Here is a 17094-nt window from a genome sequence, read left to right as displayed (position 1 = left end):
TTAAGTAAATTTTGCCCTGTTTTACAACTTTTCTTGCCACAATTATTAAGTGAATCACTGCAGTTATTAAATTATTAACAGTTGTTAAGTGAATCTGGTTTCCCCCATTGACTTTGCTTGTCAGAAAGTCGCAAAAGGTGATCACATGATCCCAGGATCAGATGATCCCAGGACACTGCAACGGTCATAAATGTGAGTCAACTTCCAAAGTCTTAAATTTGATCACGTGACCATGGGGTTGCTGCAATGGTTGTAAATGTGAAGAACAATCAGAAGTCACTTTTTTCAGTGCCGTTGTAACTTCGAACAGTCACTAAATGAATTGTTGTAAGTCGAGGACTATCTGTACTGACTATCTGTCAGAAGCTGCTTGAGATCAATCATTCAAATATTGTGCATATTCAGAATAGCTGCATAACAAGTTTTGAATCCAGGTGCTGCAGGAGGCCGTCCAGGCCGAAAATGAGGTGCGGGGGGGGCTCACATGGCCCCCGTGCCCCATTTTGGCCAGCAGGGGGTGTCCATCCAGTCTCCCACCCCCCCTCTGCCGATAGGCCCGTGGAGGAGAACTACAATGCTGATCCGGCCCTCGAAGAAATCCAGTTTGACACCCCTGTACTATTCTGTATTAGCATTGTAGTCTCCTGGCTAATGTAGCATCTCCATAAGTTAAACAAATAAACAAATAAATTAGTATTACTCTATGCTGGGCCAAAATCCCCCAGGGAGTTTTCATGGCTGAAGAATGTCTAGAATCTGTTGTCTCCTCATGCCTGGCCTAACACCTTTACCCCTGGACCACTCTGGCTCTTGGGATGAGAGGAAAGGAGAGGCCCTAGAGTCTCTCAGGTAGGTTCCATGGCTGAGCGGGGCACTGGTGCAGTACTTTGGTCTCCTTGCTCCAAGTCCAACATCTTCACCTCTAAAGGTGAGTTGGGGGCTCCCCCTCTGTCTAAACTTCTTGTCAGGCATCAAAAGTTTAAAACAGTGCCCCAAACAACAGGTTCTTGGGGAAAGTTTTTAAAAGTACTTTTAAGGATGCTTTAAGATTGGTGTCACAGAGTAAGATAGGAGTTTGTGGCAACCTTTTTGTGATTAAAAGACACAGTATACAATAAGGCTAAAGAAATAGGAGGGGCACATTATACATGAGGGCAATAGGTCGAATATTTTTTCATTGGTTTTTTTAACTTTGATTTTTAGGCTTACACTATTTTTCACACTTCAGCAACCACAGTGTGAGTTCTGCAGGTCACACTGCAAATTGCCCACCCTTAGAAGGTCCGAAATAGGATTTGTGCTACAAAATTTCCTTTGTTATTCTGGACTGTGTTGGCTGCAATTATAGCGCATCAAGCATCTTTGACTTCAATCTGAATTTGTTTTTCCTCTTTTTAAAGATAACATTTTAAATTTCAATTGTTCTTTCCAGTGGTATTTCCCATTCGGTAAGTTCAGATATGCAGATCATACAGCAAGAAACACCGACAAGTGCAAAATCGAGAAAAAAGTATAGTGATGAAGATGATTTTTATTTTTCTTGCACCAATTCAAGGTAATCTTTTAAAAATCTTGAAGATAATTGTTAACGTACATGTGCATCCATGACCTCATTTTAAGGTAGATTTTCTTTTCTAATGACACAGAGTTTCAGCAAGTAACAGCAATAGACTTAATACTGCCTGGGCTCTAATATTAAAAAGGTCAAACCTGTTTAAGAGCTGGGGTGGAAGACCACCAGGAAATCTCAGGATTTTAATCTAGATTGGGAAAATGAACACTTCTAGAAAAAACAAATAGCAGAATAGCACCAAGATTCAAGGTTGACTCAAAGTTATGTGTCCTTTTTCCTAGGTGTCCTGGAAATGCTTAGTGTATTTGACACTTTGCTGATCTGTTACTCAGCAGCTGAGTATAAAATCACTAAAATGGTCCTGGCTCCATCTTCATTAGAGTAGATTTGTTTTCCCTTATGTAGAATTGGAGAATTTAGGAGAGGGTGTGTGAATATCATTGGAGTAAGTGATGGCAATTTTTTTCCCCACACCACTGGCTGAATGCTAAAGGGCAAAAGGGATGTTTTAAGTTCTGCAAGGTTTAAGATGTCCACTTAAATATGCCCAAGCAGGAAAATTAGCTTTTTGTTTTGTTCTAAAGCATAGAGAAACTCAAGACACATCCATTTTCTCTCTTAAATTTTCTCCAGAAATGCCTCCAGAAAAGATAAAATTTTGAATATGCCTACTTGTGGTTGCAGTAGGTAGCAGAAAGGCTGCTAGGAAGGGTGTGTGGGTTGTCCATCTATGCCGAGTAACACTTCGGAGTCCTAAATGAGCAGAAAAAGAAAGTTTTGTTTTTTGTTACGTTTATTTCTTTTTATTTGAACTGTGAGCAAAGTATAAATTAGATCAAATTTTAAGCATACATTGCATCAAATAGGTAATGAATAATTTGAACATTTAAAAATTGAATAATTTTAGATTCTTCTAGAGGAGATTTCCCTTCTTTGCCTGCTGCAGTGGATATGGAGAGCAGCAAGAAGGGCATACCATGGCAAATCACTCACAGAGGACTGCCATTGTTAGCCAAGTTTTATAACCCTTCAACTTCTCTCCCTTCTGTGGTTGCGTAGATTGCTTTGGGAATCTAAGATCAGGAAACAGTTGCACGGAGAAAGTTTTCATTCATTCCTTCCTTCCTTCCTTCCTTCCTTCATTCATTCATTCAATCATTCATTCATTCATGCAGTTTCTCAACCAATAAGGTTACATATGAAATGAGGATTAGCTACATGCAGGTATTGGGCAAGTATTTAAGGTCCAGGCAAGACATTATTAGCTAATTGGGGTAAGCCCAATAGAAAACTAGATTGTCCAAGCAGGCCTTTGGATGCTAATTAAGAGCACGGTGCTTTCTAGTAAAACAACAGTCCTTGCCGTTGTAGAGGAATGGATCCAAAGTTTCTCTTAAACTTCAAATATCAATGAAATGTTTTCCCTGATTGCCCAGATATTTTGATTCGCCTGACTTGAGAAGTAGCGCTTTTTCTAAATGGGATGACAATTTTGATTCCTTCTGGAAGAAAGAAAGCAGCAGCAGCAGAGACATTGATATGATTTTGTCTTCCAAGCCTACAAGCTATTCAGAGAGGTAACTTTTCTTTACAAAATATCAACACTTACAAAGACATAAACATGAGGTCAATTAATTTGCTTGCTGACTTGCCACTATTAAATCATCTTTGCAAAATGAGAGTGAACTTGAATATTCAAATTCCAGTATTTAAATGACAATTTACATAACAAAGAAACCTACCTATTTGAAATCTGAATGTCTCTGCAAATGGGAGTGGGGGTAAAGGATTTAGAGTTGAGAGTCTAACAAATTTTGCTTTCTGGTTGCTTCGGCAAATTGCATGAGTATATGACCAAATATTTTGACAAAGCAGTTAGGAATTGGAAAGTTCTGAAAAACATTCTAATGAGGAAGTGGCCAGTGGAATGCATGCACAATCCAGAGTGTAGATTCTATAGCATAATTGAAAATGCCTTGCTTTCCAGTTTTACCAGATTATACTCATGGTTGTGAAAGAAAGGAGGAACATCAAGGGAATATAAAGCTTCAAATTCCTTAAATAAATACTGCACGCTTATTCTTCTAATAATATATTTTCTATGCTTGTTTTCTACTTTTATGCTTCTTTGAAAGTTTTCCAAGTAGTTTTCAGTACTGATCCATAGTAAGGAGGACAATCTGAAAATAGAATTTTTACCATTGTAATTGTTGTGTATGATTGTTAGTAATATAAAAATCAGATAACAAGTAGTTGTCTTTATAAAACTGTCATACTTACTAAGATAGCATTCACAATGCGTGTAGTCCTTCACTTACAACCATAATAGAGCCTGCCCATTAAGCCCTAAGTCATGACGGTTGTAAAACAGGTCACCCACATGACTCACCTGACTTTATAACCTTTTTTGCCATGCTCATTAAGTGACCCCATTGTTTTCTGTGGGGAGTTTATGCCAAAAACTGGAAGTAAACATGAGTTTTCAGGCAAAATATAAATCACAGTCATGTGATTATGGGACACTGCAAACAGCCATAAATTCGGGCCAGTTGTTTAGCACCCAAAATGCAAGTCACATGACTGCAGGGGGGTGGCCATCAGAACTTCAGAATCAGATCATAGTCCCTTTTAGAAAGTCCATCCTAACTTCAAACAGTTGCTAAATGAGCCGTTATAAATTGAAGTCTACCTGTTTTAAGGATATTTGAAAAATACAAATTTCTTTGTTGATCTGAGATATAACGATGTTAAAACATTTTGTAGGTCATCATCTCGTAGGAAACCAGAGCATGAAAACTCTGCAAGCACAGATGAAGCACAAAAGAAATTTGGCAATGCAAAAGCTATTTCATCAGATATGTATTTTGGAAAGCAAGACCATGCTGAAGTAAGTATAGTCAAAACATTTTGAAATTATTCACTGGTTATGGTTTCAGAATGTGTCATCCCATCACAATACACCTGGTCGAATAACAAAAGATGTGGAATACCATGGAATTACAGAAACATTTATATGTTTTATATTTTCTTCAGTTACTATCTAAAATTTTCGGGGAAAATCAGTAAGAAAAATCAAGAGGAAGAATCCAGGGGAAAAATCATTTGTGTCAACTTGACAAAATAAGGACTATAAACTGTATTTGGAAGGATTACTGTATTTTTCAGAGTATAAGATGCACCTCCCCCCCAAAAGTGGGTGGAAATGTTTGTGCGTCTTATAGAGCGAATATTGCGGCGGGGGAGGGGGGTTGGTGCGGCGCCGATCAGCTGTTCTACGCGGCAAGGATTGCCACTGCCGCCCATTTACCGCCACCCGTTCACCAGTGGTGAATGGGCGGCGGTGGTGAATGGGCGGCAGTGGTGAACAGGCCATGGCGGTGGCAAATGAGCTGTGGCAAATGGGCCACTGCAGTAGCAAACGGGCCATGGCGATCCCCACCACCTAGAACAGCTGATCGGTGGTATACCGGGAGGCAAATCCAATCACCAATCAGCTGCTCAGCAGAGAAGGCTCCAGCGTTCCCCGGCAGCGGCTCAGCTCAGTTGACTGGTGGTGGGCGCAATGGAGCGGAGCCCTGATGAGCCATGTGCTGGGGCTGTGATAACTGACCAGGCTGTTTGGTGCAAGGATGCTAGCCAGATGAATACCGGATGGATGCTGGGAGGCAGAGGCAGATTTTTTTTTTCTTGTTTTCCTCCTCTAAAGCTAATGTGCATCTTATAGTCAGGAGCATTTTATAATCTGAAAAATACGGTAATTTCTTCAGGGAAAAAGTTCAGTGCTATGATTATTTCAGTACAATCCATGTAAGTATTGTTTCATTAGATATAGGACAAAAAACTTTACTCAAGAGGAGAAGGATTCTACTTGACATCTATTTTGAGGTTATCTAAATTTTGCAATATATGAATTAATTTTGTAGGTTATTACAATGCACTATATTTTTCTGGTTTTTTATGGACTTTGGAGAATTAGCCATCTCTGCATGCTTTCTTTGATTGACATTTTGAAAATCACTCTCTAGATGGGAAAGATGGACCTATTCTTTATGACTGAAATCTCTCTCTCTATATATATAGTATGAAGCTAGAGTTCGGTTAGAAAGACTTTCCGGAAATGCTGCCATAAGTTCAGCTGATTTGTTTGAAGATCAAAAGAAACAGCCATCAGGTATGGAAGGAAAAAGCTTGAGTTTCAGATATTGCCAGTTTTATAAAGCAACTTGCTATGCTTATTAACTATAATGTACTAAGTCTTTGGAAAATAAATAAGGTACAGTGCATTTCTGGATAAATTTATTTAAGAGTCTTAATACTTTTGAAGACTTTTGTGCCTATTCACAAGTAGAGTGACAGGGCAGTTGGCTCTATGATTCCAACATTGGCACAGTTAGTTATTTCATTTTCTTTAAAGAATTTAAATTAGTGGTGGTATATACATGAGACCCAAAATGAGGTGGCAATTAAGGTATTGAACTGCACTGAGAAGATTCGGGTTCATGTCCAACTTCAGCCACAAAGCTTACTCTCCCGGCCCACCCCACCATACCTACCTCACAACGTTCTAGTTGTGGGGAAAATGGGACAAGGAACTGCACTGTATACTATTTGACTGAATAAAATGCCAAATAAAAGCTCTTAAGGCTGCCTTAAGAGTTTTGCTTTGCATTGCTCATGTTACCTTGCTGTCTCTTTGTTTGCAAGCTCTTCGGGCTGCCACCCCACTCATTCTTTCTTGCCTATGATCAGATTTCACTCTATTTCTTTCTCTCCTGAACCATCATTTGAAGTGTTGCAGCGGCCGTAACTTTGAAACTGGGTTTGCTGTGCAGCCTGGGTCCACGCCTCCCCCTCTGGGCTGCCAAGCCACAAAGATTGGGGACCGCTGCTCTAAACTCTGAAACTTCATTTCCAATGAAATAGCCTCCCTCTTTATTTTATTATTTATTTACTTAGTTATATACTTCTGGCTGGGAGGCAGAAAATATCTGATTAGTACTTGAATGGGAAAATCATCTGGACATTTCAGGGCTGTACAGATAGTCCCTGTGTTACAACAGTGATTGGGACTGTAATTGCCATCACTAAGCAATGTGGTCATTAAAGAGGGATGTCATGTGATTGCACTGCTCAGCAAAGGCGATCCTGGCTGTCTTGGTGGCTGTTGTAACCCTAAGACCTCACATCATAAAGCAGAAAGATAGGGAAGTACCAGGCAAGCAGGTAAGTGTGTAAGAGTGTGCAAGAAGAGAATGCAGGAATGCTGCAGGTGGGTGCAGGGAGGAGATTGCTGCAGGCAGGCACTAGAGAGCACAGGTGGGTGTGTGGAAGGCAGTTAGCATTATGGGCAGTTGCTATGGAGCATAGGTAGACAAAAAGGTGGCTGGGCTGATTTTTGACATGCTACTAGCTTCCCCATTGACTTTGCTTGTGGAGGCCAGCAGGGAATGCTGGGATGCAGGGATTGTAAATTGCCATCACATGACCATGGCTCATTACATCATAGTCACAAGCATCCGAGCGCCTGAATCGCAGTCATGTGACTGTGGGGTAATTGCGATAGCCAGAACTGGACTGGTCTTAAATCCTCCTTGTTTAGCACAACCATAATTTTAAACAGTTGCTGACTGAGTGGGTATAACATAAGAGCTACTTGCAAGCTGCATTGAGAAGTCAAAACATTACAGTATCTTTGAAGAAAGCAAGGTCATACTCCACTTCCAGGGGTGGGATTCAAAAAAAATTAATTTTAGGGCGTGGCCTACTTGGCCTCCTGTACCACAGCGGGGGGAGGAGGACTTTTCACCTTCCCCAGACTCTGGAGGCTTTCCTTGAGCTTCCAGAAGGGCAAAAACTGCCTTCCCCGGGCTTAGGAGGCCCTCTGGAGGCTGGAAAGGGGCCCATTTCCAGACTTCCGGGAGGCCTGTTTTTCGCCCTCCCATAGCCTCTGCACTGGCACTGCACTTACCTGGCATCCAAAATGGGCCACCTGGAGACTCCTGGGAGGGGCTGGACGGGGCCAGGCAGTCCTTACGACTACCGGTTCAGCAAACCAGATGTAAAATTAGCATCCAGTTTGCCCAAACCGGTCTGAACCAGCTGAATCCCACCCTGTCACTTCCCCATTTTTGCAAAGAAAACTACAATGGCTTGCTCCACTTAGTCTTTCCATTTAATAAAGATGTTCAAAGTGGCTTTCAATTTAAAGCACAGATATGCAAGATTTAAAAAAAAAGAAAAGAAAAAGCAGTAACAAATTATTTGGAACATGAAAACGTTAACCATTAAAAGCCCAGCTAAAGAGGTGTAGCTTTATAGGTTACCTAAAGGTAGAGAAAGTGATCACTTTGAAGGTATCCATCCTGTAGCCTGGGAATGATGCAGGCGAGGCTCCCTCCTGTTCCCTGTGTTTCGTTCTTCATTTTCAGTTTGTGGGAGTTACTACAAGCTTTATTTCTCTGGGTTAATGTTGTCTTCGGTTGTTTAAAAGGAAAGACTTTATTGTATAGAAGGAGTACTGACCAAAAACTACGTAAGAAGCTGGCTATTTGTTCAAAGATCAAACGATCTTTTAGATACAAATCAACTTTATTTATCATGGGTTGTTTTTTTTTTTCTCTTTATTTTATCTTATACATCCAACAAACATTAAATCTATAGCGGTTTACATCACAACGCGAGAAGGGAATAAAATTGTCCCATTACATATACAGGGTAACCTACAAAAGTCTATTACATATACCAAGTGACATGCTTATCAAATACTTCTATTTGCAGCTCGATTTGACATCCAATTATACCATTGACTCCAAGATATATAGTAATCTGTGTCCCCTTGTCCTTTCAGTATCATAGTAAGCCGATCTGATTCCACACAATTCATTATTTTCTGAATTACTACTTGTTCGGGTGGGCTAACATCCATCTTCCAGTATTGGGCCCATGCCAATCTTGCAGCTGTTGTTATACGTAGCAGCAGGTACCATGTCGTTCTATTAACATTTTCGGGGCTTATCCCTAATAAAAATACCTCAGGACGCAATTGTATACGCTCCCCCAACATCTCATTAAGCCACTTTTGAATATTATTCCAAAATTTCATTGCCTCTCGACAGGTTCACCATTGGTGGAAATATGTGCCTTCTTTAACGCCACATTTCCAACATACTGAGGGTGTTCCAGGGAACATTTTGACGATACTTTATTTATCATGTTGAGTTTATTCCTTTCAAATGGTTTTTTGGAGTGACGTGCCAAAACTTTTTTTTTTTTAATCTCTCTCTGTCTTTAGGCAATTACAATATTTCAAATGTCTTGCCTGCTGCTCCTGATATGACTCAGTTTAAACAAGGAGTGAAGTCTGTTGCTGGAAAGCTTTCTGTCCTGGCAAACGGAGTCATGACTTCTATTCAGGTTAATAAACTTAACAAATTTGGAATCTTTCCAAAATGAAATGGTCCCACATGCTATCTTCCTCACTGTTTAGTCTGGTATGAAGGGTGGATTAACTGTAAACTTTACAATGAGAATATATGCATTGGATTGTTTTGTAGCTAAAAAAAAGAAGAAAGCCCTTTTTTGATAGCATAGTCAACATCTCTTGTGAAATAAACAAAGAAAAGAACACAAAATGTTCTTACACTTTTTTCAGGTTGCTTCATTAAGTGGCCTATGAACCCAGCTAATTAACCAACAGTTATATCTGCAGAGTTTTCAGAAGCAAATGTACCTTAATTTTCCAATGATTGAGAAATTGTTTTGCAAATTCTGAATTATTATGAATTTAGGGATACAAAATAACATCAGTTTAGATCTCATTTTGTGGCAAAGTTAAATGAAAACTGTGAATGTAAATATGGCAATTTTGTTTATAAGAAATGTAACCTGTTCATTTCTTTTTATCTTTCTCTAGGACCGCTACGGTTCTTAACCATTATGGTTCAGGTGACTGGATATCTAGAAGATTTTTAAAAAAAAATCATTTCTATGTCTACCAATAATTATATTGCAGACTAACATGAAGGTCCCTTTAGTCTGCAAAATATGTAATCCTAATTTCTGGCACTTGTATATTTTTAATGGGAGCCTTTTTTCTTTTTTTTTTTGGCTCTTCATAATACTCATTTATTATTTCTGTTATTTTAGTCTCCGCTGCCTTATTGTCCTACAGGTTAATTGGCTACATTGAATCTGCTTCTAAAACAGCAAGAAGCAATATGGGATCCTATTCACTTTCCCAGAATAGTACTAGGCTCAGAATTAATTCAATTTTATAAATCTGAGGGATAAGTGGTTATTTTAAGTTATGATTGACCCAGTCATAAATAACTTTTCAGAGTCTCTCTGAAAAGGAGAGTGGCAGTTAATTTCTTGAAAAGCGCCTATTTTAGGAGGAGGGGGGACGTTAATCCTATCAAGACATTTCACTCTGTGAGGGTCCAAGTAATTGTTGAAAGTTACAAATATATAAGAATAAGAAGGTTTAAGAAACACAGAAGCTTATAAGATGTGCAAATTCTTATGTATGTGAGAGATAATGGTGGGGTCTGATCAGCACAAAAATAAGGTGTATAATTTTGTGTCAGATTGCATTCAGTAAATAATAAATAGATGTGCACATAACAGATAACAAAGTTAGTAGGTGCAATAGAAAATGGAATAGTTTTTGTTGCATTAGTTTTCCTTTTAAGTTGGTTTCCTGAGGATGAGACACATGTCTCCTTTATTTAAAATAGCATAAGCTTGACATATTTATTTGTCACATTTAATTTCATTCCGTAAGTGCTTAACTGCAATCAATATGGTGTCTGAAATAAAGAATAAATTGTAGATATATATAAAGTAATAAGGAGACATGCTCTCTGAATCTAACCACATAGACCAGGGGTGTCAAACTCGCGTCATCATGTTGTCGTCACATGATGTCTCGTGACTTTTCACCCCTTCGCTAAAACAGGTGGGCGTGACCAGCACATGATGCATCCAGCCCTCAGGCCGCGAGTTTGACATCCCTGACATAGACTGATAGAATGTTTAAATAATGAAGAGTTCTTGCATCTGTGCATAAAAAACTTTGCCGGCTGTGGCTGTGTTTTAGACAACCAGGAACCTCAGTTATTTGAAACAATAAATTTAAAATGTTTAATATGGAGTCAGAAATTTTATTTTTTCCTTGAACAGCAGGCATTTCAATATAAAAATCAGAATAAATTTTGATTTTACAACTTGTGTCTTGGATTTTGATCATTTCTTAAATTTGATATGATATGGATTTTCGTGAATTGGACTTGCCCAGTTCTGTAGAAGAAATACAGAAGATTGTTTTGTATATTTCTTATTTAGAACATATTCATATTGTTTCAAATATGGCTGCAAGATTAAACCTGATTAATCTTTGGATGGGAGACCACTAGAAAATAGACTGGAAGATAAGAAAACGAAAAAGGCAATGGCAAACCATTTATGCCCCAGGGTCTACAACTCCTCTCTCTCTCTCTCTCTCTCTCTCCCTCCCTCCCTCCCTCCCTCCCTCCCTCCCTCCGCAAAGATAAAAGCTAATACAAATGAAAAATAATAAAAATAAATATAAAGTGCAAAAAGGAAAAATAGAAAACAAAAGTATAAAGAAATGACTTCCCTCTTCATCACAAGTAAAAACAATTTTAGTAACGTCACTTTCTTTTAAAATACGACAAATGGTCTCTACCCATAGCTCATCTCTTATCTATAAACAAATTTTTAAAACCTCATTGTTTCAGTTCTGATCAGTAAAAGTCCATTAAAGATTACCAGAAATCACATATTATAATTTATATTCTTAAATCAACTTTACACTCTCCTTTTACTTTAATAATCTTGATTTTTAGTCCACTCAACTAATGTCCCAGAACTGTATTCTTTTAATTCTTCAAAACTTTTAACAAAGCCTCTCTTGTTGTCTTTGGAGATTCTCAATCATCCAGGTTATAGTTGTCCTAAAAGTGCTTTTTCAGAATTTATATTCCTTGCAGTCATCTGGTTGTTAGCACTCTCTGAGAGTTGTTGAGGCCACTTGGAGGTTTTATCTTTGCCGTCAGGGTCATCTGAATAGTGCAAATGTGGACTTTGCCAAATGGCTTCACTCTTTTGAAGACAGCAAAGTCCACATCCTGGATAGAGAGGGACGTTGATTTGAAAGGGGTCGAAGAGGCTATCTACACTATAATTGAACAGCTGCCTCTCAACAGAGGGAGAGGAATACGACATCATCTATCTCCAGTCTACAACACAGTCCTTTCAATAATTCCAAGAAAGTCCCACACCCATTTGCACTATTCAAATCTCTTAAGTTCCCTCAACAACTCTCAAGAGAGAATGCTTACGATCAGATGACTGCAAGGAATATAAATCCTTCCATTCTTCACCATTCAGTCAGAACCAAAGAAGTTTTATGGATGAGAAGCGAAATGTCTTCAAGAAAAGCAAAAACAAAGCCCAGTTACTTTTGAAAAGGTATGTTTGGGCTGGTTTTTCTCAGGTGGTTTCCCAGTTGATTTAGAAGAAATGTTGCAACTAGGTTTGGGACAGGTTAGGTATAAATGGACAATCTGGGAAGCATGTCTTAGGTGAGGTTAATATTTTAATTTTAGCCACATATACATGGATACAAAATTCCGTTGTAAATTGTAATGGCTTTTATTTTCTATAAACAAAATATTTGACAAAAAACTAATCAACAAAACTCATAGTAAGCATTCTAGTGCCTATGGTCACAAAATGTTACTTTCTCTTAGAACAGCATAAATTCAAATTTCCAGATTGGGAGGATAATGCAGACAGTCTGCACAAACAGATTGCAAATCTTTGTAACTGAGGAAAATTACTTATAATATTTATATATTATTATACGATTATTGTAGTTGCAGTTGAATAGTCCTTTATGTAAGGAGAAATACTTTCATTTTTATTTGCAGCATTAGTGAAGAACGATTCCAATTTTCACTGTTCCACTAAAAACTGTATGTCATATGACATTGTTTAAAAAGCTCTCCTAAACCTGAAATAAAGGTAAACAATGACCTGCAAACAACTCTGTTTTTCATTATTTGGAATTACGTGGTAATACCTTCCAGCTATTGATGATTCTCATGTATATGGTTAAACATAGAAATTATGGGAATCTGCTCCCTCTTTAACATTGAACTGAATTTCTCTATGAAAGTAATAACATTTTACCCTCTTTGCCCTATGGCCTATGCACTCATTTGCCATTAGAGCAAAATATGCTGCTACAGTCGTCATCGTGATATAATTTGACATATTTTGAAAATTATAACTTCCAGATACGTCCCTCTGACCTTAATGAGTAAATCTTCAGAGACCATATGAATTGTCATTCTCATTTTAGATTTAAATAAAATATAATGTAATAAACTATAATTATTTACAATATAAATTAAAACAGGAATGTCAAGGTCAAAGTTGATGCACATGAAGCCCTGTTTAATCATTAATAGTTTTAATTGCTTGAATTGCAACAGGCTTATTAAAAATAAAGTTGCTGTTGTTAGGGATGTACAAAAAACTCCATGCAAAGAATGAGGACTTTGGGCAATCTGTGGATGGAAAGAAATCTGTTGGTATGTTACGATTTGCTCTGGAATCGGGGGCAATATCAGTAGTGAAATTCAAATTTTTTGACTACCAGTTCTGTGGGTGTGGCTTGGGCATGGCAGGGGAAGGATACTGCAAGATCTCCATTCCCACCCCACTCGAGAAGAATACTGCAAAATCTCCATTCCCATCCCACGGGAAGGATACTGACTTTGTATAAATATACAAAAGTATGAAGGCTATTGCTTAACGCATTGTAAGCCGCCCTGAGTCTCCGGAGAAGGGCGGCATATAAATTAAAGCAAAAAAATAATAATTCCATTCCCTCCCTACTCCTGGGGGAAGGATATTGCAAAATCTCCATTCCCATCACACTCTGGGGCCAGCCAGAGGTGATATTTGCTGGTTCTCCAGAATCTGTCAGAACCTGCTGGGCAATATGTTTAAAATGCTTTATATCAAAATATACATACATATATGTTTGGGTCTACCATTCCTTTTAAGTTCCTCTGATTGAACACCCTATTTTCTTTTGCTATTGGAATCATCTTGGTCTTTTGCAATTTCTGATCAGGACAAATAAAGGAGGGGGAATATGTAGGCATATGATGAATACGTAGCACATTCTGGATCTACTATAGAAAGTAAAGAACAAAGAATGCAGTCCAAAAGGAATCATGAGGAGTAGTTCAATATATGAAATAAAAATAAGAACCAGTAATAATAATGGCAATAAATAAAGCATGAAATGACACTAAAGCAGTAACAAAGCATCCATTCTAAACCATAATGGGTTTTAATATGCCTGGGGGGGGGGAATTCTTGATTTTATAAGACTAATGTAATCAGGCATCTTTGGGGAGTTGTTTATTTGAGAGAAACCACTTCTAAATTTTTTGGTACCCATTTGTTTTCTAAATCTATGAAATATAAATTTGATGTGGTTCATCAAAAAAATGTACATTGAGGTGATTTGATATATCCCACTAGTGTTGCAATTTTATTTATTGGTACTTCATCTTATTCATTGTAAAATAAGAATCCAGGACCTTGAACTACAATTCCCAATGAGGTTGTGTATTCACAGCAGTGCACTCACACTCACTCACTCACAATTAAAGGAAGAGATCTTTAAAACAATAACAGGATTGGAATGGATCTTGAAGCTCTAGTCCAATTCCCTGCTCAAGTAGACCATCTTATATTATTTTGGACAAATAGCTGTCCAATCTCTTCTTGAAAATCTGTCATAAGAGCACCCACAGCTTCTGAAGGCAAGCTATTCCATTGATTAATTGTTAATAACATTAACAATTAATTAAAGATTCTTGAGCATCTTTAATATTTCTCTTACTGGTTTCTATCACTTGAGTGAGAAGGACTTGAGGCACTGGCAATTTGTTATAATGCCCCATTTTTAAGAAGCGGAAAATGTGATCTCAAACCAGTTTGCAAGTTTAAACTGCTTTCCGGGAATGTATACTTCCTTTCACATGGCAAAGTCTCCTGGACCATCTCCATTAATTGAAAATATTCCCTTAGAGTGGTTCTTGTAGGAATGACCTAACAGAGGACTACTAGGTCTCATGAGATAAACAGACTTCCAACTAAATGTACATAATTTTAAAGCAATTTAATCAAGTCCTGATTTCAAGAGCATTTGTTCTGGATTCAAGAGCATTTCATGGATTCTCACAAAGCTCTTAATTTCTATTCGTAGAATATTGCTGATGTAGATGTATTGCTGCTTTTCTTCCAAGGGCAAAGGGTGTTTTGCTTTTTCTCAGAAACAGCTAAATGTAGCTGCAGAACCTCCACTTGTTTGTTTACAGTTATGAACTTGGGAGCTATAATTCCAAAATATCTGAAGGACATCAAATTCAGGAAGATTATTGCAAGTTACTACGTGATACATTCTCATGAATGCTACTTGTGAACCAGTGGTGGGTTGCTACCCGGTTCTACCCGGATCGGCAAACTGGTAGAGGCGGTGGGAGGCTCCACCCACCCGTGCTGGATGCTTCTGTGCATGCGTAGAAGCCTAGCGCACACGCGCGAGCACACAAGTGAATCGGTAGCGATGGGTTTTGCAACCCACTACTGTTGTGAATATCTGTTTATACAGATTACAGTGAGTTCAAATTGCCAGAATATTTAAAATCGCTTTGTCAGGAGGATTCTCTGGAAAGTATTCAATTTGAGGAAATCTTTGTGAACTGATATGGAATTATCGTAGTGGAAAGAATGGAATTATCACAGTGGAAAGAATAGGGGAGGATCAAAATAGCAAAGGAATAAAAAAAAAATCTGTGCTGTTTGGTAATTACCAAACAGCATTTTTATACCATGTAAATTAGTCATACTATTAACATTCAGAGACTCAGTATAATCCTTTTAGACCTGAACACCACAAAACCATTATTAGCTCAAAGAGATTTAAAATCTGTCACAAATTAGCAAAGTCAGATTAGTGAAATTGCTTTTGTCTCCTGGTTGGGAGACAAAATCACAATCATACTGGTAGGTAACTTCAGTAAAGGGAGGCAGAATGAGTGTTACACTGTTGATCCTCCGTGACATTTCAATGTGTTTTGATACTATCAACCATCAAATTCTCCTGTCTCCATTAATTGAAAATATTCCCTTAGAGTGGTTCTTGTAGGAATGACGTTAACAGAAGACTACCAGGTCTCATGAGATAAACAGACTTCCAACTAAATGTGCATAATTGTAAAGCAATGTAATCAAGTCTCCTGATTTCAAGAGCATTTGGTCTGGATTATCTTTTCTTGCATTGTCTATGGAGATTCTTAGTCATCCAGGTCATGGTTGTCCCAAAGGTGCTTTTTCAAGAGGCAACTGGACTTTCTGGTTTTACTTTGAAGACGTTTTGCTTCTCATCCAAGAAGCTTCTTCAGCTGAAGAAGCTAGTTTTTCAGGTAGTTTTTCCATTTCTCTCTGGGAATGTGTAATAAGTCATTATAGATTTGAAGGGCTCAATTAAAGCTGATGCCTGGAATCAGGAAATAATCTAGGGCAGTTAGGAAGAAGCAGCAATTGACAAGATAACAATACATGAAAGCTTGAATGACTGTTGTGAACATGGTCCATTTAAAAAAAAAAAGATAGTAATCAAAAAGCCAGATATTTGATTTTAAGGATATGCCTGCTGTACACAGAAGTACAGGTAGTCCTCAACATACGACCACAATTGAGCCCAAAATTTATGCTGTTAAGTGAGAAATTTGTTAAGTGAGTTTTGTCCCATTTAACGATTTTTCTCACATTTGTTAAGAGAATCACTGTAGTTCTTAAATTAGTAACACTTCCCCATTGACTTTGCTTGCCAAGTCACAAAAGGAGATCATGTGATTTTAGGACCCTGCAACCATCATAAGTATGAACCAATTGCCAAGCATCCAAATGAAAATCACATATGGGGGACGCTGCACGCAGTCATGAGTGTGAAAAATGATCATCAGTCCCTTTTTTTCAGTGCTGTTGTAACTCCAGATAGTCACTACATGAACTGTTGCAAGTTGAGGACTACCTTTAAAAGGACATACATCCACAACCCTTCTCATGGTGAACCCAGGTAGCTTTCTTAGCAACATTAGCGAAGGCACTTCTGTTCTTTTCTTCCAAAGATATTGTTTGACTCCGAGCTTGAGCTGAGCTTGTCAATCATGTCGACAGTTCGAATCCCTAGTATAGGTCTCCTGTGTAGAGCAGGGGGTTGGACTAGATGACCTCCAAGGTCCCTTCCAACTCTGTTACTGTTGTTATTATTACTATTATTTTTCCCTTTTACTCTTAGCCAGCTCTGGCCCCGTTTAGTTTTTGTTTCCTACACAAGCCAACGTCAGGTAGGTGCTGCCACCTGTTGCAACTACTACTACAGTAGTATATTATAGACCCCCGTGGACTCC

The 17094-nt window shown here is 38.2% G+C and overlaps 1 protein-coding gene across 4 annotated transcripts in view; it reads left to right on the top strand.

Moving 5' to 3' along the window:
- The window catches only part of ARFGAP3 (ARF GTPase activating protein 3), a 37524-nt gene extending 26727 nt beyond the window's left edge, over positions 1-10797 (top strand). For all 4 annotated transcript variants that reach the window (XM_034442047.3, XM_034442046.3, XM_034442050.3 and 1 more), the window contains 6 exons: positions 1433-1555; positions 3010-3150; positions 4337-4460; positions 5654-5744; positions 8865-8986; positions 9486-10797. In XM_034442047.3, coding sequence (XP_034297938.2) covers positions 1433-1555; positions 3010-3150; positions 4337-4460; positions 5654-5744; positions 8865-8986; positions 9486-9503 — 619 coding nt within the window. In that variant the 3' untranslated portion in view covers positions 9504-10797. The remainder of the gene's footprint in view (positions 1-1432; positions 1556-3009; positions 3151-4336; positions 4461-5653; positions 5745-8864; positions 8987-9485) is intronic.
- The last annotated feature ends 6297 nt before the right edge of the window (positions 10798-17094 follow it).

This window comes from Pantherophis guttatus, chromosome 7 (assembly GCF_059756535.1).
Source record: "Pantherophis guttatus breed Tessera chromosome 7, ASM5975653v1, whole genome shotgun sequence".
Classification (NCBI taxonomy): domain Eukaryota; kingdom Metazoa; phylum Chordata; class Lepidosauria; order Squamata; family Colubridae; genus Pantherophis; species Pantherophis guttatus.
The sequence above is the reverse complement of the archived record's forward strand: the minus strand, read 5'-3'. Positions and strand labels throughout refer to the sequence as shown.